The sequence below is a fragment of the Trichophyton benhamiae genome, assembly GCF_000151125.1.
Source record: "Trichophyton benhamiae CBS 112371 chromosome Unknown contig00074.8, whole genome shotgun sequence".
Classification (NCBI taxonomy): Eukaryota; Fungi; Ascomycota; class Eurotiomycetes; order Onygenales; family Arthrodermataceae; genus Trichophyton; species Trichophyton benhamiae.
This window is the reverse complement of record NW_003315102.1, coordinates 198,480-218,699: the sequence shown is the minus strand read 5'-3', so window position 1 is coordinate 218,699 and position 20,220 is coordinate 198,480. Positions and strand designations below refer to the sequence as shown.

At 46.6% G+C, this 20,220-nt stretch overlaps 11 protein-coding genes across 11 annotated transcripts; 6 read left to right on the top strand and 5 right to left on the bottom strand.

The window, feature by feature from the left end:
- Nucleotides 1-1,819: 1,819 nt before the first annotated feature.
- On the top strand, nt 1,820-3,555 carry ARB_00080 (uncharacterized protein; the record flags this gene model as incomplete). Its single annotated transcript, XM_003013587.1, has 2 exons — nt 1,820-2,059; nt 2,122-3,555. 2 exons carry the CDS (start codon nt 1,820-1,822, stop codon nt 3,553-3,555), a joined length of 1,674 nt encoding a protein of 557 aa, XP_003013633.1.
- A 1,892-nt stretch (nt 3,556-5,447) lies between these two features.
- Nucleotides 5,448-6,114, bottom strand: ARB_00079 (uncharacterized protein; the record flags this gene model as incomplete). Its single annotated transcript, XM_003013586.1, has 2 exons — nt 5,448-5,489; nt 5,563-6,114. The coding sequence occupies 2 exons, from the start codon at nt 6,112-6,114 to the stop codon at nt 5,448-5,450; spliced, it is 594 nt and encodes a 197-aa protein (XP_003013632.1).
- Nucleotides 6,115-6,500: 386 nt separating this feature from the next.
- Nucleotides 6,501-7,518, bottom strand: ARB_00078 (uncharacterized protein; the record flags this gene model as incomplete). Its single annotated transcript, XM_003013585.1, is given in 2 exon segments — nt 6,501-7,334; nt 7,354-7,518. 2 exon segments carry the CDS (start codon nt 7,516-7,518, stop codon nt 6,501-6,503), a joined length of 999 nt encoding a protein of 332 aa, XP_003013631.1.
- A 985-nt stretch (nt 7,519-8,503) lies between these two features.
- On the top strand, nt 8,504-9,530 carry ARB_00077 (uncharacterized protein; the record flags this gene model as incomplete). The annotated part of the gene is made up of 2 exons (XM_003013584.1): nt 8,504-8,590; nt 8,649-9,530. 2 exons carry the CDS (start codon nt 8,504-8,506, stop codon nt 9,528-9,530), a joined length of 969 nt encoding a protein of 322 aa, XP_003013630.1.
- A 264-nt stretch (nt 9,531-9,794) lies between these two features.
- ARB_00076 (uncharacterized protein) lies at nt 9,795-11,596 on the bottom strand (the record flags this gene model as incomplete). The annotated part of the gene is made up of 4 exons (XM_003013583.1): nt 9,795-10,803; nt 10,885-11,043; nt 11,158-11,336; nt 11,510-11,596. 4 exons carry the CDS (start codon nt 11,594-11,596, stop codon nt 9,795-9,797), a joined length of 1,434 nt encoding a protein of 477 aa, XP_003013629.1.
- Nucleotides 11,597-12,068: 472 nt separating this feature from the next.
- Nucleotides 12,069-12,691, top strand: ARB_00075 (cell wall protein PhiA; the record flags this gene model as incomplete). The annotated part of the gene is made up of 2 exons (XM_003013582.1): nt 12,069-12,369; nt 12,432-12,691. The coding sequence occupies 2 exons, from the start codon at nt 12,069-12,071 to the stop codon at nt 12,689-12,691; spliced, it is 561 nt and encodes a 186-aa protein (XP_003013628.1).
- Nucleotides 12,692-13,113: 422 nt separating this feature from the next.
- On the bottom strand, nt 13,114-14,763 carry ARB_00074 (uncharacterized protein; the record flags this gene model as incomplete). The annotated part of the gene is made up of 1 exon (XM_003013581.1): nt 13,114-14,763. The coding sequence occupies one exon, from the start codon at nt 14,761-14,763 to the stop codon at nt 13,114-13,116; it is 1,650 nt and encodes a 549-aa protein (XP_003013627.1).
- Nucleotides 14,764-15,235: 472 nt separating this feature from the next.
- Nucleotides 15,236-15,711, top strand: ARB_00073 (uncharacterized protein; the record flags this gene model as incomplete). The annotated part of the gene is made up of 2 exons (XM_003013580.1): nt 15,236-15,355; nt 15,412-15,711. 2 exons carry the CDS (start codon nt 15,236-15,238, stop codon nt 15,709-15,711), a joined length of 420 nt encoding a protein of 139 aa, XP_003013626.1.
- Nucleotides 15,712-15,761: 50 nt separating this feature from the next.
- ARB_00072 (GPI-anchored cell surface glycoprotein, putative) lies at nt 15,762-17,738 on the top strand (the record flags this gene model as incomplete). Its single annotated transcript, XM_003013579.1, has 2 exons — nt 15,762-15,871; nt 15,929-17,738. 2 exons carry the CDS (start codon nt 15,762-15,764, stop codon nt 17,736-17,738), a joined length of 1,920 nt encoding a protein of 639 aa, XP_003013625.1.
- A 248-nt stretch (nt 17,739-17,986) lies between these two features.
- On the bottom strand, nt 17,987-18,637 carry ARB_00071 (uncharacterized protein; the record flags this gene model as incomplete). Its single annotated transcript, XM_003013578.1, has 1 exon — nt 17,987-18,637. One exon carries the CDS (start codon nt 18,635-18,637, stop codon nt 17,987-17,989), a length of 651 nt encoding a protein of 216 aa, XP_003013624.1.
- Nucleotides 18,638-19,151: 514 nt separating this feature from the next.
- Nucleotides 19,152-19,841, top strand: ARB_00070 (uncharacterized protein; the record flags this gene model as incomplete). The annotated part of the gene is made up of 1 exon (XM_003013577.1): nt 19,152-19,841. The coding sequence occupies one exon, from the start codon at nt 19,152-19,154 to the stop codon at nt 19,839-19,841; it is 690 nt and encodes a 229-aa protein (XP_003013623.1).
- Nucleotides 19,842-20,220: the final 379 nt, after the last annotated feature.

Here is a 20,220-nt window from a genome sequence, read left to right as displayed (position 1 = left end):
GTCAATTCGGCCTGCGGCACTGACTTAACTATGCTGCCAATTTGTGAGATATTTTCTCTTGTTGGAGTAAAACTACCCACTTTCCACCGTTGTTATTGCGATAGAAGCCTAATACAATGCTATTGTGTGGGTATGTTGGAGTTTTTGGGGCCACATCAGGACTCCTAGGCATACCATCCAAGAGTTAGATTATTCTTCTTAATATCAGTAAAAATGTTGTGCCTCAGTCAATTCGATAGTGTCGATACCCCATAACTACTACAATCAGCGGAAATCCACCTATACCCATACAGATTTATTGTATCAGTTAGCTAACACAATTACTTGCCTACTTTCCTACAACGAAACTGATTGTCCTCCGGAAGCATTTCAAGGCAAGGGCCGCGGGTGATTCGAGCAAAACTAATACTAAGGTGTTGTTTGGTGATACCGAAACTTCCTGTTTTCCTTACCCATAGTATTTTCGCTTTAGGCTTAATAGATGGAAAAATGACCTGTTTAGTCTACTTCTACTTGGTTGTGCTATTATGACGATTCAATCAAATGTTACCTTTGCAGATTTGATAGACTATAAGAGAGTGCCCGGCAATCCAGAATATAAGATGCAAGGTAGTTATAATATAATTTATAGATCTAGGCATTCTTCATCTTGTTTTGTTTCCTTTCGATCATATTTGCTTGAAAAATGCTATCTGGTATTATCAGTTATAAATCACAATGTGGAAATCCATACGGTTTGTTTCCTAAGAATAAACTGTCTAGACCTCTAAGTTGCAAGACGCTGATGGGTCTGCAGCTATCGGTACCTCAATGCAGATGAAGGGGACAACCTATAAATTTTTGGCGTGTTCGGGGTATAACTTGCAGTAACTTTAGGCAAAGGATAAGTAGCACTGATTGAATATCCATCAAAATAAAATATATCTGAAAGGGAGAGATGGTACGGTGAAAAACTAAAGGAGTAAGACGCTTCGGAACCATTTGGACAACGGTCACTGGTTGAGACACGATATAATAAAACGGCATCGGATCAGGAAGGTCTCGTAGACTCCGAATTATTGATATATTATTCATATACCAGCATACAATATCTTGGGTGATTCTTCCAGGAATCTCAACGTATGTTCAAGATCCTTCGTCTATTTATTCAAGGTAAATAATCTCTGTAGGTCGCTTTGCAGGCGCAAATCCCGTAGGCACATCCAGATTCTGCCCACGAAATGCTTCAAATCCTCCCACCATCTATTCTCAACATTGAGGCTAGATTACACCATTTTGTTCCATACGCACCGTTGACCCTAGGAAACCGTAAACAGAAGATCCAGTATGCAGCAGCTTGCATGATTCGCGGTAAGTTGATGAGCGCTTAATACAAAAATACCACATTTAATAAACCGAATCCTTCGTTGTTATCAGATATTCCTTGAGAAACTATGTCTCCGACATTTCATCCCTTCGTCCATCTTGGACTATATCGTATTTAGGAGTGAGGAACATTCGACTGTTAACACCGACCCGGAAGTGGATGCTTTGAATGAAGTTCGGATGTAATTTGGCTTTATGGCCTTTGAATTCATTTTCATCATCAGGTAGGATTAAAGTCATGGACAAGTAGCAACCATTCAGACAGATGAACACAATATAAATATCTGTCATGACCAGCAACAGTCCCTATCTTACCATCAGCAATCATAGCACTACCAAAGAATTAAAACCAAAGATCAGATAATTTGAAGATAACTTATCACGCATTCACGTTCTTGATTCTTTCAAATTTTACTGTCGCATATTCCAAGGCAACCAAGTACTGCCAGCAACGATGATCTTCGAGTCCAGGCTTGAGCTCCCTCCAGTCCCTAATTCTGACATATTCAATTACGTCTTCCATCATGGGCGCAGGGAATATCCATCTAACCGTGTACTGTACCGTGTTGATGGAAAAGAAGACACCCTGACGCTCGGAGATCTGGAAAGGAAAAGCAAGCAATTTGCGCACGCTCTCCGTACGGAATATGATATCAGGCCAGGTGATGTTGTGGGCATCCTGGCAAAGGACCGGGTATGGTTTCCTGGGAACTGAATTCGCAGTAAAGCCTCTAACATGGAATGCGCAACTTGTAGATCGAGTATCCTATAGCTTATTATGGAGCTATAGCTAGCGGTGCAACGATTGCGTTGATTCCAATTCAGAAAGAAATGTCCGAAACCGATGTCGCAGCCAGACTTGAGCAGGCGAGAGCCAAACTTCTGATTACAGACTCAGAGGTTCTATTCCTGGCCGAGGTAGCGTCGGTATTGGCCGGGGTTGTTCCATTAATGACGATGGACGCAAATAAGGAAGGATGGACATGCATGGAGGATCTGATCAACGTCGGAGATCAAAATGCAAATGTCTTTGAGATAACTACCGAGAAGGAGGCAGATGAACACGAAGCATTCATCAACAGAACTAGTGGCTCCACTGGAACTATGAAGTCAGTTATTACAAGTGATGCTCACTTCATTGCCACAATGGAGGCCACAAAGAGGACAATTCCAGACAACACAGATCCCGATAATGATGTCTGGCTGTCTCCTCTGTCCCTTGGGTTCTTCATTAATGCTAAGTTGATGATGGGGTTGAACATCATATTGGGTATCCCAGTGGTTCTCGCAGATGGCACCCTTGATGAATCTAATATTGGAGTCATTGAACGTCATCGTATCACCTTCCTCTTCATCACTCCCCCACTCGCTGCTAGGCTAGCTCGATGTGATGTTAGCAGCGTCGATGTGAGCAGTGTAAAGTGGATGCTGACTGCAGGAGCACCAATACATGAAAACCTAAGACGTACAGTCTCAGATAACTTTGGAGGAGTTCACTTGACCCTAGAATGGGCAACATCGGAGACCATGCTTCTTGCTATCCAGTTGGATGAGTCGACCAAAAAGCCCGGGTCAAGTGGTACCTTGGCAAATGGAATCCAGGCCAAGGTTATCAATACGGAGACTGGGGCAGAATGTGGAATAGGGGAAGAGGGAGAAATTCTCGTCCGTAACAAGCTTGCAAGGTACAGAGGTTACAAGGACAACGAGGCCGCAAACCAGGACTTTGATAGTGAGGGTTGGTTCCACACCAAAGATTACGGCTATCTCGACGAGAATTGCAACGTCTACATCATAGACCGTATCAAGGAACTCCTGAAGGTTGGTGAAGGCTATGGATCTCACGTTTCCGCCAGTGAACTCGAGTCAGTGATATTTGAACATCCAGCTGTTGCCAGTGTGGTGGTCGTTGGTACTCGGAACTATGACACACAGATGGACGAGCCATCTGCTTTCGTTATTTTAAAGCCCGAATATGCCAACAACAGCAAGGTAGCAAAGATGAGGGTTGAGCAGTTTGCGGCAGAGAAACTGACCGGTCTGAGACGTCTCACAGGAGGAATCCACTGGCTTTCGAGCTACCCAACGACTGGCTTCAAGGTTGACCGCAAGAAGCTGAAAGCCATGGTTCCAGGGAAACAAAAACCCATGGCAACTGGCCTTTTTGTTCCCCCTGTTTTGGCAAACTAGGCCGGCGGGAGATTTTGATTGCCGCCATGTATTCCCAGTTGCATGACCTTTATTGGGATGCAATAAGGATACGGTTTTCACCTTATTCCTTTATCGTTTCGATTTATTCTTCACAAGTACAGTCATTTATCGGGGTTCAGTACTCCAGCAGTAGTTAATAGTAGCGCTCATTGATCTCAATTGATTCGGTTCTAGTATCTGTCAATCGTGTTGTTTCCTGGAAGTCGAAATAGAGACGCTTATGTAATACGCACGGATTGGAAGCCCCCAAACTAAACTTCTTATCAAAAAGCTAAACCTGCCTTGCTTTTAAACGGAGGTACAAACACATTTATCTATATCAATATAGGTAGCTAGATAGAATACAGGTCAGGAGGGGCGGTATTAACCAAGCTAAAATACCGAAGGTACCTCCATGGCGTTGTGGTAAAGAAGAAAAAGGTATCATCTGCAGAATCGGCAGCGTTCCCAACACCCAACTATGTGCGCTAGGTCATCTCTTTCTGTCGAACATTTCTCTCGTCTAGTACCCGTATAGATTGTTGAAAAATGTTTCACCCACCCATCTTTTGGCATAAAAGATTATTATTCTGTATAAAGTGTGGATGCTTCATTTGGTCATGAAACTCAGTGCAAATGCAAAAGGTTTAATGCACAATGCCCAGCCAATCTAAGGCGGCGAGTACGAAAAACAGCATGTAGGGTATCCTTGTCATTTCAGATGCTTATTCAAGTTTGTCCAGGTGCTCCAACCTTGTGAGCACAACTTGCTTGCTGGTCTCTTGAATTTCACCGGCAAGAAACACCTCATCGAGAATTGCGTAAACCTATTGGATGCATGAGGGTGTCAGCCAATTTTTCGTGCCTCAGTTTTCTTCTCAGCTTCACATAACATACCTTGTAAAAATTAAAAACCAAGTCTAACTCACAGACGTTGCCGAAAAACTGGTCCAGGACTTCCACAAAAAAGTGTATGGCTTCCAGGTATGCTAGTTCGTTATCATTTGCATCGACGCAGACACAGAAGAACAAGCCCGCATATCGCCTATATACGATCTTGGTGCTCCGCTTAAACTCGACGAAGTTTGATTGATATTTCTGGTCCCGGGGGGCAACAAGGCGATGAACCTGGGAGTGGCCGGCCCAATGTTAGAGTCATTCATGAGTAGTGAAAGGGCATGTACGATCGACTGGCGACAACTAGGGATGGGCCGAAGAAAACATGGGGATATGTAGGAGCTCGCACCTCGCCCTTTAATCTCACTTTCTCGTCATCCTACGAGAAGTTAGTCTCTGTGCCAATAAGTATTCCGAAAGGACACGCTCACGTTATACGGCGCATACCACTTTGCGAGGCGAGTTTTGCCCCTTAAGGTGCCTGTTAGAATGATCTCCCTGAGCAGATAAGGGATAGATGGCCGACAATACTTACTGCCGGTTCTGGACGATGATGAATGAGAGAACCATGCCTTCACTGACTAGCAGATATAGTATTTAGACACTATCACATCCCGGATGGACTGATCGCCCGTCGAAGTCCTGGCGATGTGCTGCTCTGCCTCTGCGCCCTGGGATGCTCGCCCGAACGTCCCTAGCTTGATGAAGTCAGAGCCAAGACACTTTATCTCCTGATTATGTAATCATCAAATTTAAGTATAAACAAGCGCTAAAACGCGGAAGGATCTTGCTTCGTTCACGCTTGTGACTACGTTTTACTGGCCTGGAAACTGGCAGGTTGTCAGACGTTACTGTGCAAATATAATAATTGCGAGGCGGCTACACTCTCTTTGGATAGCATACACTGGAATCAACTGTCGGAGCATCAAACGCGCTCCACGGAAAGCTCGTTAAGTTTGTCCTCAGCGAACTACTTTTTGGGCCTCGCCGGAAGGTTAAACCTCGGTTTTGGGGGAACAGCCGGAGGTTTGACAGATCTAGTGGGCTAACAGGATTATCAGCAACTGTGTGGGTGAAAGCAATAATAATGGACTTTATCGGTACACATACAGGTGGGCCGCTTCTGTGACCAGCTTCTTCTGGCTCGCCATCCCCCTCAGTAGTATCTGAGTCCGACCCTGTCTTGTCTGAAGAAAATCTCTCGGGGTTCCCGTTATATACTATCCACCAACCAATCTTCTCGCCAGGAGCTAGGACCTCTCTCAGGTTCGTAAATGTGGCCAATTCTGCTGCAGATAAGCCTGGACCTTTACTTATGAAATCTTCCAGATCAAGGCTTAAGAAGAAATTGAACTGTGGTTCCGAGCCATCTCCGATTGGGACCACCTTCGAGCAAACAAAAGCGTATGGTTGACTGAGAGCAGATATCCTGGTGTCTTCGGGGTCATATTGCTCTATTAAAGCCAGATTTGGGAGATGCGATGGGATGTTGGCGTCAATTCGTTCAAACGATTGTATTACCTCTTTAGCGGTTCGTGGCTCTTGGATATAGTCGGAGGCAGCGTCTAGAAGGTCATTTATCACGATATGTGGACGAATCCCTGGTGCAGTGAGGGTGCCAACTCTTGACCACCGGAACCCGTAAACGATATATACTACCATGCCTGAAAGAAATTATCGAGGAAGCTCTAGAGCTCTCTGAGAACAGGCATATTGAAGAGGCAAAATCAGATATTGGAAGTGTTCGGTTGCAATAGATCAAGGGCTTAAATATTTCCCTTAGAGCCACCAGCTTTCAGCTCCTATCCATGCAGGAGGAGGAAACGGGCAACGAAACCCGATGGGCTGATATTCATTGTAATTTGCAACACATGTCATTGGAGAAGCTGGAGTGCGGCTTGTTTACCACCTTGCGATTGTCACGTGGGCGGCTGTTTTTACGGTGGAGGAGGCATTCAGGGGAAGTTGATAGCTCATTATTTGCCTTTTTCTTCCTGGAGCCTAACGTCTACAGTTTGGGCGGTGTTTGTTGAGGGATCGACCTGAGATTATGATTTAGCTTCATAGTGTTTCTTCCAGATGTGGTCGAATGTAGCTGTGTCAACAGCAAACCGGCGGATATAGTCCCGCTCTAGTTCGTGGGTTTTTGTGCCTAAAAGAACCAATGAATGCAATGGTTTTCCTAAATCAACCTTGGTCAACTCTTTGAGAGTTCCAACAACAAGCTGCTGGTCTACGGCGCCAACTCGAGCAGCACCTATCGCTAAGCTCTCAGGGCCACAGATGCCTTCCTTTCTCTCAGCCTCAGTCTCAAGCATTTGCTCGGCACATTGTGCGACCGTCATGTATCTTGGAGGTTCGTATATTTTTCTCCCTCTCGCCATATTCTCTAGCGATTGCTCCTTCACTTTGATATCCAAGAGCACAAGGGTGTGCAAGCCATGCTCAGCATTCTGTTTGATCCGATCGTAGTAAGAAGATGGCTTCCAGGTTTCGGTAAAAAATACCATGCTAACAGTCTGGCCAAAACTATAAAGCTGAAGGCCCGTGCAGCCGATAGCGGACATTATCGAGGCATTCGGAATATTTCTCATTTCAATCCCCAGCTCGCGAGCACGGAGGACAAGGTCGGTATGGGTGGTAGCCCTATAAAAAGAAATCATTATGTCGTTAGTTGAGAATCCAGAGCGAACGCGTAAGGTAAGGGTGGTGTGGTGTGATGTGGTCACGCACCCAAAGGGATCACCAACAACGAGGAAGGCAACGTCTACTCTGTCTGCATTATGTAGGATTTCATCACTGCTTGATTCGACCATTTCACGGTCGGCTACTATCACCGGTCTTCCATAGAATTCTTCCTTCAAGCCCAACAAGTTAGCTAACTAGACATCTCCAACTCACAGGGTGGGGGTCCAGTTTGGATGTGCATACCAACTTAGCTGTGTCAACGAGTAGAATGCTTGTGTACGCTTCAAGATACACTCTCTCGGCTTTCTTAACGATTTCCAGACCCTTAACAGTGATGTCAGTCTCATCAGCGAGACCCAGCCCCACGAGGTAAAGCATCTTTATGTATAGTTAGAGTATTGCAGCTGTGTGACATTTTTTTTCCTGTCAAATCTTCCTTTCTACGCCCTCGTTTTTTCTTATCGAGATTAGCGGCGGGATGTTTCAAGTCTTGGCATTGTTTATCTGCGCCAAGCATTTGCTTACCGTCCCTTATTTTATCGACTGAAATCAAGATTTGAGGCTGGCGGATGCTATAGGGCCAGTTCAACATTCCCAAGCTATGTATCTAATGTTTGAGGTATCTATGTGTCAGTTTTGACCCTGATACAACCCGCGGGGCAAGGGCAAGGCGGCTGCAAAAACCGATGGTCACGTGATTATTTCAAAACTACGTTGACTTTCAATTCTGAGATAGAAAATTCGCTTGAAAAGAGCGAGAAATAACGATACTTGGTAGGGGAAATGGTCATCAAGTCATTTCCAGCTCCCTCATCACTAGTGTTTCTCCTGGGGCGAACTACTTATAGTCTTTGCGCTTTGGATGTAGAAAAGAATGCTGACTAAGCCGCGGTTATTTTTGAACTTTCGCCTTTTTTCGATCTTCAACTTCGTCTCCATCTTGATATCATATGTTTTATGCGTCTTCCACCATCCATCCAGCTTATTTTAATTTTTAATAATCAGAATCTGCTATATTTGATACCAAACACCCAAACACTCTTCTAAGTGGGATATCCAGCCAGGATGGAGCGAACACCAAAATATCGGCAGGAAATCCAGCAGGTAGGTCATCCGATTTCCGTGTCTCTTGGGGCTACAAGGAAGTTTTATGCTCGCGAGTTATGACGTCCGATATATCAACAAGACATGATATATGCATGGGATGTTTCAGGGATCTCCACGACCTGCTCCCTTGCGTAGGAGCACTGCTTGGCTGATATATGCCGTTGTATTCACGTTGATACCTTGGGAAATACATTTTATGCAGGACTGAGCATTTCAAATAGGATGAACTCGTGCTAAAAAAAAATATGTATAGATGATGTTCGTGTCAGGGGAATCTGCGGAAGCATCTGTGGAAACCACTACACTTATTGAAGAGATAGTACGGCAACAAGTTATTGAAATGGTAAGCTAGCTTTACATCCAACATGCGACGCAGTTATGCATTACTGATAAACTTCTAGCTATCACGGAGCACCACGCTAGCTGCCAGACGAGGTGTTAGATCAATATCTACAGACGATCTATTTTTCTTGATACGGCATGATAAGGCCAAAGTTTCTCGCCTGAAGACTTTTCTTTCCTGGAAGGATGTTCGAAAGAACGTTAAAGACTCTGATGATAAAGGTGGTGCGGATACCGCCGATTTTGGAGCTGGAGACGATGCCCTCGTAGGAGCTGGTGTTGCCGGTCCTCAGGAAATCGCAGCCAAACCTAAGAATAAAAGGGCCAAAATCGGCCTTCCTTGGGACCTGAACAGTTTATATTCCATCCAGGTACCCGAAAGAGAAGACGAGGAGGATGAGGAAGAAGAGGAGCAGAATTACGCCACACTCCAACGCCTCGCTACTGCGGATGAACGTACGAAGAATATGACCCGTGAAGAATATGTCTTCTGGTCAGACTGCCGGCAAGCATCGTTCACTTTCAGGAAAGCCAAAAGATTCAGGGAATGGGCTGGGTTTGGTATTGTGACAGATTTCAAGCCAAATGACGATATCGTCGATATCCTTGGCTTCCTTACCTTTGAGATTGTCCAGACATTAACTGAGGAAGCTTTGAAAGTCAAAGAGCAGGAAGACCGTGGCAAAAAGGGACTTGGAGCCTCAGAGGATGGATCGGGGGAGAAGAAGAAGAGGAAAAGGGAGACCGGGCTCTTTGATCCTCCAGAAGAAGGACGAACCCCTATCGAGGCAAGGCATGTCCATGAAGCGTATCGAAAACTTCAGGCTACGCCAAGCAAGGCAGTTGCGATGTTCCTTCACGGCGGTCGTGCTCCTCTAAGGACTCCTTTACGTCTTGTGAGTTATCTTCAAAACAGATACGATGAGTGGGGGCATTGCTAACGAGTTAATAGATATAAAAGCTTTGGAGGTGTATTCAGTGTTGTCAACCGGTGTTGGGCTTGGTCAATCATGTGAGCGGTAATATTCCACTGGGTGTCATTTGAACCTTTTTCTTCGGCAGGTCTGTTAGGGGCGGTTATCCTGGTCAGGCGCGTATATACTCATAAGGCGCTGGCGAAGCATTCGTTCATGTTCAAATAGCACTATTCAAACGGTAATAGATATTGTTTAAAAGTTAAACATTCTCTTGCTAATATCTTAAGATTAAACTTCTTTTCTTCCAAGCATGTCCGCCAAAACGATTCTCAGGTCTGATAGGAATCTTGTAACCTCAGCTTCTGTTCCTACTGTAATTCTGAGACAGCCTTCACAGCCGTGCTCTTTACCCCTAAAACGAACGACTACTCCCTTATTTTCAGCCAGCGTCTGATATACAGATTGGGCAATCTTGTTGCAAGGTTTCCCACCATCACTCGACGGCTTGTCTAGCATCTCTACCAAGAGGAAGTTGGAGTGAGTGCCGCCCAGAAATCGACCAACTCCAGGAATCTTGGGAAGCTCCTCCAGTAGCCTCGTGCGCTGAGAAAGTAGCTTCTCCCTATTCTTGCGCATCAGAGCAAGGTTCTCAGGGGAAAGGCCAGCAATGGCAAGAGACTTGGTAGGGGTAGATATGCTGTAGGGAGCCTTCATGCTATTCAGCAAGAGTGCAATCTCTGGGCTGGTGAATGTGGCTCCTAGTCGAATACCCGCCAGGCCAAAGGCTTTACTCAGAGTCTGCATAACAGCGAGGTTCGGCCACTCGGTGACCCATTCCGCCAGGCTGCTCCCTTCAGGTGCAAAATCGATATAGGCTTCATCAACGATGACTATTCCATTCCAAGTTTCGTGCTCCAGGACCTTTTGGATGTCCTCCTTTTTGATGAGGTTCCCAGTCGGGTTCCCTGGTGAACAAATATATACGATCTTAATAGAGGGATCAGCGGAGAGAGCCTCGGTTATGGCGGCTGGACGAAGCTGGAACCCTTGTGTAACATCCAGTGGCACTTTGACGACCTCAACGTCATTGACCTGGGCAGACACAGCATACATGCCATATGTGGGGGGACATGTCAAAATCTTGTCCTTTCCAGGCACGCAGAAGCATCGAATTAAGGCATCGATTGACTCATCCGAGCCCACGCCAACAAAGAGATTCTCTGGCTTCAACTCCTTTTGTGTATGGATCCGAGTATTGCGCAGGTTGCAGAATAGCTGCTTCAGCTCTACTTGATGTCTATATCCATATCGTATTCACCCGTTAGAAGGAACAGCTGCCTCGTCTGCAACTTAATGAGGTGGAGACAGAACTGCTTACGGGTCAGGGTATCTGTGCAAACCCAGGAAATCAATATCGCCCGGGCTTGAGCCATCTTGAGCACCTGCAGACTTCTCGATGGTCTCTAGAGTGAGGCTGGGACCGTATGCGTTCTCATTGGCATCGAGAAGGACGTTTGTGCCGTCGTCCTTGTAGTCGCTGACTCGGTTAGCAGCGATGCTCAACTAACTACATTGTACCCGACAAGGGCGATAGACCTACTCTCTTGCACATCGATATGGCTGCAGCTGAAGGATGTTAGGTCTTGCGCACTTGGACAGGTCAAAGGGAGATGCTCTCGCCATGTCGACGTCGCTGTCGTCTGCTGGCGGCTGTGGGATGAGGTGGTGGTGGGTGGTGAGAAGTCTGGCTGGCTGGCTGACTTCTCCAACTCGTAGCGTTTTTAAGCTTTGCTGGCCAATAATTGGGAGATATTCATATATTATGCTTTTCTTAACCGGGACTCTTCTTCAGCGCGAAAGAATCTCTTCAGCCCACGCTGTACGGAGTACTGTGGTAGAGAAAAAGCCTGTGATATCCTGCGTATGAGCTGGTTAATCGACCTGAGTCATAGCTAGTTAGTTAACTGGTTCACTAGATGGAGCTGTGGATTCTCAAAACCCACAAGCCGCGCGGGTAACTGGAGATAGGCATAGCTGTATAGCTGTATAGCCTCTCCCATTTTAATTATATCACGACATGTATCGATCATTGCTACGCAGTCTCAGCGCATCACACAGTGACATTTCAGTAGTGAGTTGCTTGCTGGAGAATCCAAGATCTGCTGAGAGACCCGCAACTTAGACACACTACTGACTAGCTATTGCTTTTTCCCTATTTTAAGGAACGATGGGAGAGTCAAGAAATCGCCCGCAGCAGAGGCCAAGGTCCAGACGCCATCAAGCCTCTCTCGCCTCTCGTTTAACATCAGCTGCCTATAGGTAGTTCCTGTCAGAGGCGTGAAGACGAGGAAGCTGAAGAAGTACTTTGCTGGCCTAAATGTAAGACATCAGGCCTAGTGCAAGATGTAGACTGTTCGTATTGGTAGTCCAGAGGTGAACGGAAGAGGATATATAAAGGAAGCCCCCGGGATGTTTTTTTATTGCTGATTCCCATCTCCGTGCCATTCTTGCACTTTCTCATAGATACCCTTGCATTTGCGGTGAATAACACCACCATTCATAATGAAGCTCCTTGCTATCATCTCTGCCTCCCTCGCCCTTGCTGGCTTCACCACTGCCACTCCGCCGCCTCAGACCTTCAGCATCAAAGCCAAAGGCAATCCCAAGGTCCCCTCCGCTCGATTCGATGCGTCCAGAAGTAATATTTTCCTTAATTACGGGGACTCGGGCGCTGTCTGTGAAGTCAAGCCTGGCTGCCCAAAGCCCAAGGATGCCGTCTTCTATCTTAAGGATTCCATCTTGTATCTCTATACTGGCTCTTCCAACCCCGTACAAAAGGTCTTCCTGGACCGCTCTGGATTTGGTATGTTTCCTTTTTTTCTATTAGTATTCCTACTGAACCGGGTGCTAAACTTGCCAACGCAGGTCAAGGCAAGATCGGATATTTGACTGGTGATGGCCAGCTTCCTTCGCGGTGGGAAGTCCAGGGCTGGACTATTGACGGAGCTGGAAACCTGAAATTCAAGGGCAAGGGACTCATCGCCTGTCCTACCTCTGACCCAAAGATCAAGTCCTGGACAGTCTGGGCAGACCTTGGTATCGCTACTCCAGGTGGAAACAAGGGCTGTCTCCCTTTCACTGCTCACACTATGAAGACGAAGCCGGTTGCTTGCAAGTATACCTGATGAGGCGAAAAGATAATTAACTCTTTATGACGTGGAATGATGTTTGACGATGCACTATCTATCAGTGCAACATTTAAGTGCAACCGATATTTAGTCCTTAATAATAATATACGTATCAAAGTGGAAATTTACCAATGGGCAAATGGTTTTATCTTCTTGGTATAAATAGCAATATCCTCCCGGATAGATACCCATGAGGGTGCCTTTGATGTCAATGTACACTCAAAAACGCCAGTGGTGATCTCACACACGCACCTCTAGAACAGGGAGTCAAAAAAGAAATAGAAGTCTCCAAAAGGGGCAGATGTAGGGTAACATCGATATACTAAACGCCAAACCACCAAATGCTTGATTCTCACGAAAGACAAGAGGGTAAACTCCTGTACCGCCACCTCGGAGAATTTATATAAATATACATGCCCTCAATCACTCTTGGTCTTGTTCTCAGAACTGGTTTCGGGTGATTCGGAGCTGGATCGCCTCGATGCGTTGTACTTCTGGCGCTTCTCCTGAAGGTAGCGCATCGACTTAGAAATCCCGGCTGTAAGGACACCTTTCATCGACTGGCTGGTACTAGGCCAGGATATGGTATTTTTTATGGATAATGTCACTTCATCCTTCAGGTTACCTTCAGCGGCGATCCGTCGGTCAAAGTCACTCCCTTCCCGGCGATGGAAACGCTCTGGGTCTTCATCCGCAGTCTTCTCCATCATTAGCTCAAATTCTCCTCGTGGAATTTTAAACCGGCTTTGATACTGGAAATAGAGCTTTTCACGGAATGATTTAGGGAGTCGTCGAACCATATTACCACGTTTGATAGGGTCCATATCTTGCTCTAGGGAGACGTTTATGTCTGGATTGTCCAGCCAGTCGGGATTATTGCACTGGGAATCATTAAATGATACGTTGGGTAAGGTCTCAATTAAAGGAGCGTACAATCGACGGAAGTTTGTGATCTGGGCAGAGACAATGTTATGGATCTTCTTAGGGTCCTCTGAGCCAAAGGACATACGGGGGTCGCCTTGGTAGCTTATACCAGCAATCTTTCGGTATAGCTCCTGTTCGGTGAACTTCGGCGGCAATAGGAGAAGCGCAACGCGAACAGCTGACAGTAAATTAACCTGGTTGGCCAGCCGGACACTTGGGTGGTCCCGTAAGATCTTGACTGGCTTATGGAGTCGTCCGGCAAGGTATAGCGAGTCCCATTGGCTAAGGTCTTTGCAAAGGGCATCGATATTGACAACGCCGTATTTAATCAAAGTTCCATTCACGGTTATGTATGGGTTGAAGTAGACTCCGGCTCCCATTCTCTCCTGTACCTGCGAGACAACATATGACCCCATTGAGCCAAGGGCAGAGTAGTGATTGCGGTGCTGATTCAAGTTTAGAGAATGCCAGTGCTGGCTGTGTGAAACTCCAAAAATAAAATCGATCATCTTCCCGCCGCCTTGTTGAACTGCTTGGATTGCCTGTGGAGGCGACGGGTGACAACTCTCTCCGGACGTCCCACTCTGCGGGAAAACGCCAGACCCGTAGGCAAATGCATATCTAATCGGCGCCTTGAACTGCCAAAGAATCTGTCTAAGAGCCTCTTTAAACTCTTCATTGATTATCATATGCTGGTTGACTCCAAAATTTTTTGAAGGGAGCTCGGAAAAGTTCTTGATCAAGAAATTAGGATTATCCTCCCAATCAAACTCCGTTCGTGGTGTAGATGACCCGCTAGGCTTCCCTAAATCAGAGGACGAAGATGTAGATGATGGAGATGAGCTTGAGGGCAATGGCGTGTGTCTATGATCGTTGATATCGAATCCCGGTGGAGGGCCAGCATTGGAGCCTAGCTGCGTGGATGTCTGCTCCGTAGACAGAAGTCGTACGTAGGAGGAATTGGAAGTGAGAGCAAGCGAAGTCAAGGTAATAGCTTGAGGCCGGCCACAAGTGAAGGCCAGCTTGGGCCTCAGGACCTGTTCGGTACCAAAGGTCAGCCATCTGATTGCGGACCAGACAAACTTGGATCTCTCTAGGGGGAGAGAGGGAGGAGAGGGAGGAGAGAGGAGAGAGTGTACACACATGGAGCTGGCGCATGACTGGTAGAAAATAGGCGATATCTAAGGTACACAGCTACAGCTGCGACAGTGTATATAGCTCGCTAGCATGGGCACACTGTGTCTGGCCGTGGGTTGCGTATGTTTGACGTTCAATGTTGTTGCAACTTGCGGCTTTCGCTTTCACAAGGATTAAGTACCGCCCCGGCAGAATTCCAGCTGCTGATGTAATCCATCACGAAGGCGGTGGGGACGGAGGCTTGGCATATATAAAACAAGCTTATTAATAATAATTGACATAAGCAAATAATAAATCACCTGACCTTGGATTTGTCTGACCAAGTTAGGAAATGGGTAAACATACAAGCAAAAAGCCGGACGTCGCTTTCAACTCCACCTATAAATATCAATCAAAAACACACACAGCCATCGATGAATTACGACCCGGTCGAGGGTGGAATTGACTGAATGAACACCTGTGTCTCGGAATACTACAGCCATGCCTGTTTCTAACGACTTACAGACTGTTGCCGGTCGCAGGGCAACTTTCGATGTCGCGCATAAGTCCAGTTCCGGCGAAGAGTTGACTTGGTCATACGCTTCTCCCTCGCCAGATGAGGTATGTTAGCGCTTTCTACAAGTTCAAGTTACCCCAATCTGACTTGGAATTACTAGCTTGCCCATGCCGGATTTCACTACACTCCAACAGCGCTTAGCCCTGATAACACCACCTGTTTTCTTTGCGAACGATCTCTCGATGGCTGGGAAGAAGGAGATGACCCCTTTACAGAACACCTACACTTCTCGCCCGAATGCGGATGGGCTATTATGATGGCTATTACCCGGAAGACCTCTGATCCTGCGCAGATTGAGGACCCTACCAGCTCAAAAATTGCTGATGCTCGAAGGGCTACATTTTTCTCTTGGCCACACGACGGGAAACGAGGATGGCTTTGCAAGACAGAGAAGGTGTGAATTCCTGATATCCTGCGGTGCTGTGATCTTATGTCTAACTGAATGGGAAGATGGTTGAAGCAGGATGGTATTTCTGCCCTAACGAAGAGAGTGATGATTTGGTCAGCTGTCCGTACTGCAAGCTCTCTTTGGATGGATGGGAGCCAAAAGACCACCCCTTGTATGCCCTACCCTGCCATCCACTTTTGATAATTCGTATACTAAACCTCTAAAATAGTGATGAACATTATCGTCGCTCTTCCGACTGCTCGTTCTTCGAATTCTCAAAGCATCCTAAGAAGTCTAGCAAATCGACGCGTGCCAAGGCAGTGCGTGGTTCAAAGGCTTCGCGACTCTCTACACAATCAAATGCTACAGCTGTTTCCGAAGCACCGTCTGTCGACTTCGACGATACCATGGAGCAAAGTATTATATCCCAAGGCGGAAGCCGTGCTTCCAAGGCTCCAAAGAAAACAACCAAATCAAAGTCTAGAACTGCAAAGACGAAGAAAGAAGAGGACGCAGATGTTCACAATGAGAGGGCGATCACTGAACAGCATGATAAAGAAACATCATCTTTACTTGAAAGCCCTTCACGTGGCACAAAAAGGAAGAGCGCGGCAATCAGTGGAATGGAAGGGAATAACCTAGACAATAACCAACCAGAGCCAGAGCCAAAGCCAAAGAAGAAACGTGTCACATCAACACGGACAAAGAAGGCCAGGAGTACAGCAAATTCTGTGGTTGATTATGCTGAACCTACAGATGACGAATTAGTTCTGGAGGCCGCTTCAAAGCCAAAGCGAGGCCGTAAGAAAGGGAGCACCAACAAGATAAGAAAATCATCTATTGCATCCAATACTCCAGCTACCTCATCAAATTCTCAGATACCCAATGATGATGAGATCGATGCGCAGTTGGAAGCTGACCTTGACAAAGATCTCCCCGTGGAGGATATGGCTAGCAGCACAGCTGAAAAGGCCCATAGCCAACGGCGCAAGAAATCTAGCATGAAAGATGAACATTTGGATGAGCCGCCAAAGAAAGCTTCAACAAAATCTACAAGGAAGAAGCAAACATCTACTGCTTCCGTGGCCAAGCTAGAACAGCCTCCACAGCTGCATTCGGAAGTGGACGTGGATACGGACGAGCCGGTCATCTCAATACCAACTCAGTCCCAAGAAGATACTTCGCCCCCTAAAAGAGTCAAACAAACAAAGGCGAAAACTACAACGAACACTGCCAAATCTCGAAAGAAGAGGACAGACAGTAGTAACGTCAATGACATCAATCTACCTGAGGCTACTGAACCAAGTGAGGATGTGGAATCGAACAAAGACGAGCCAACAAAGCCTCGATTGTCTAAGGGCAGGAGTAGTAAGAAAGATAGTGAGGTAGATGCCGCCAAAACGACAAGGAGCAGAGGCCCCAGCAGCCAACGTCCAGTGACAGAGTCGTTGCCTCGAAAAGAGGCTGGCTCAGCAAAAGAGGAACCTGACAGTCAGCCTATTGGTCGTCGGTCCTCTGAACAAGTACAGCAGGCCCAAGAAACTCCCTCTAGAATGAGGCCATCTGCACAACAAACCCCCCGTGAAAATGGCCCATCATCGTCTCCTCAAGCTTCTGATGCAGAAAACCGACCACCTTCAAGTAAGCCATCGACAATGTCCAAAACACAGCCCCATGCGGTTTCACAATCTATCGAGGAACCTTTGGTCACGAAGACACCTGTTCTATCTCCTCCAAAGGGAGAATCGAGCTCGAGACAACTGACCACAGCTGATCCTTGGGAACCCATTGATCCAGATGAAGCCCTCCTCCCTGACCCAACAGAAAAGGAGGGCGTGTCTCTAGCAGAGGTTTTGCACGCCGCAAAGGATGGGATTACCAGTCCTGAGAAGCGAATGAGTATCGAAGAGTGGATATTCTGGAACGCAGAAAAAGGCGAAGAGAAATTGCGCAACGAATGCGAGAGAGTCGTTGGTATTTTTGAAAGGGAAGGCGGACGTGCAATGCAGGCACTGAACGGAATCGAGTGCATAGATTAACCAGGCTCTTCAATGTCTGATCCATGATAATGTATATAATGCGGTAAAGGGCGTTGGGTCCGGGTAACTTTAGGGGGATTTCAGCACATAAACTGGCAAAGCATAATACCTTGATACGTGTGATCCTGTGCATGCTCACATCCCTTGTAGGTCGAGGTCGATGCTTATATTTTTTTTCCTGGAGTGCCTTACAGGGAAGGCCCGCTGCTAGTGGTACTGTAGTAGCCCGTAGGTGAAAAAGGGCTGGCTCAAGATATAATACCGAGTCGACCCTCCCAAGCATCTTCTTGCTTAACACCGTCTTTGCCAGACTTTCTCCGCTTTTCATTCCTCTTCCTCCTCTTCTCCTCCCGCTCCTTAGCCTCTTCTTCTTCCCTTGTCTTAATTCTCAGGTCAAGATCCAACTGTCCCGCCTTCCGGTCCTCCTCCTCCTGCACCCGCTTCTTATGTGCCAACCACCTTAAGCGGTTTCTAACCTCCACAACTCCAGCCCTCACAACTTCTCCACTTTGTCCTGTCGCATATAAATGCTGCTTGCTATTCAGATGTTCGACAAGTTGGATATTGTCCTTAAATGTCAAGTCGCAGTCTGAACAATAAAATCCTGCACCACGGCCTCGTTTCCCTACTGCCGCGCCAGCGGGAACCAGTGTTGTCTTTCCCACCAAGCTCGCAACATCAAGCCGGCTCGCGCGGGAAGTAGTAGCTTCAAGAGAGCTGAAATCAACGGGAGCATGGTACTTTTTGCCTTGTAGTTTGGCCTCATAGCGCGCTTTGGCTTCTTCCTTTGATTTGGCTTCGTCTGCAGCGGCCTTTTCGGTATAGGCTTCGCGGTCCCAGGTCTTGCGGAATGAGGTGTCTGACACGGGTTTGTTGTAAAACGACTTCTTGTCACTCATGGTGGCGGCTAGTAGACAGAAACCCGTACATATAATACGGTAGAAAGGCCTCTATATGAATGCTGCTTGTTTGAAGGTAAAATATCATGAAGCTTGCTTGAAGTCGCCGCAGCTTTCGAAGCTTATCGTTCGGCTGGAGCCGCAGCTGCTGAGTAATCACGTAACTACTTTTTGTCACGTGAAAAATACTAAATGGAACCTATCGAATGCCTCAAGCAGGAAGAAACACATCAAGCAAACAACAGGTAGATAGTAGGTCCTTTTTAGCAAAAGAATCATTTTATATCTATCTTTTGTCTCCGACTGAACACCTCCATGCTGTTATGAAGGTGTTTACTCTATACAGCTACTCGGAAATTGGGCTAGGTGTATGGTGTATCTCTGGTTTTGCGTCTGCCTTGTGGTGGCTGTGGCTCGGCTGTGGTTTACGAGACACAGCAGGCAACAGAGATACTTGAAGCCAATTCGGCAGACTATATATTCAGGCTGCTTCTACAGAGTGCTCCCATGATTAATGCGGATATTTTTTGAGATAACCTATATTTTAATACCCTTATACTTGTTTTCTGTTGGCTCCAAAATGGGACAAAATCAGCCGATAGCGCCTCTTGTTGTTGGTCCGCCCTCGTCGATGTCCAACATCAAGCCAGCCATCGCAATACCAAATAAGCAGTCGTTCATCCGCTTACCTACAGAGATACACATGCATATTGCATCTTTCCTATCATACCCGGATGCGTTGGCTTTAAAACATACCAACAGCTACCTCTACTCGCTAGTTCGAACGAACCTACCATTACGGGTCGACTGGATCATCGAGCGCCATGAAAAAGGGCTTACAGTCCCTAGAAAGAACTGTGTGCTTCGTACAGACGAATTGTTCTGCAACAGCGAGGTAAACCAGATCATGGAGAGGAGGCGATGGCACCTGGAGTGCAAACGAGGGCATGCTGGTTGCCAGGTGATCGAAGGGTCAAGTTGTGGCGGTATATCTGCCCAGCAGCTATTAAAGGGGAAGCGGCTGATGTTAATACTCAGCCGAGGGGGCATATATGTTGAGAATCGAGGTCAGCCCCTGAAGAGCGCCCTGATCCAGCTGCCTGAGTCCTTGCTGACATACCAAACATACCTAGTTCTCCTTGTTGGAGTTTTACTTGGCATAATCGCTCTTATTTGGAGATTTTTTACCACCCATGGAGTGTAATTCTTGATTTGAAAGGCTCCCTTTTTTTTTCGCTGCACATTTGTCGCCTATTGATTATATAGGATATATGCTTGTGGATATTATCCAAGGCATCTAATAATGGCTATGAGGATAGTGAAATGCCCACCATTAATCATAAAATAATATCTACCCAAGTAATTCCAGCTCCGGTTTGGTCCAAGATAGTTTTTACTGTACGTAGACGAGATATGTTGGTGAGCTGGCGTCTCGTTTTAGCTAGGATCAAGGGGCCGAGGTTAACTTAGCCGGCGCCGACGATCAACTGCACTCTTGTATGAGATCTGGAGTAAACCGATTTTTGGCATCTTTTACGTCTTGCTTGCCCTCTCACCCTTGGTCTAATAGCAAAACATCCTTA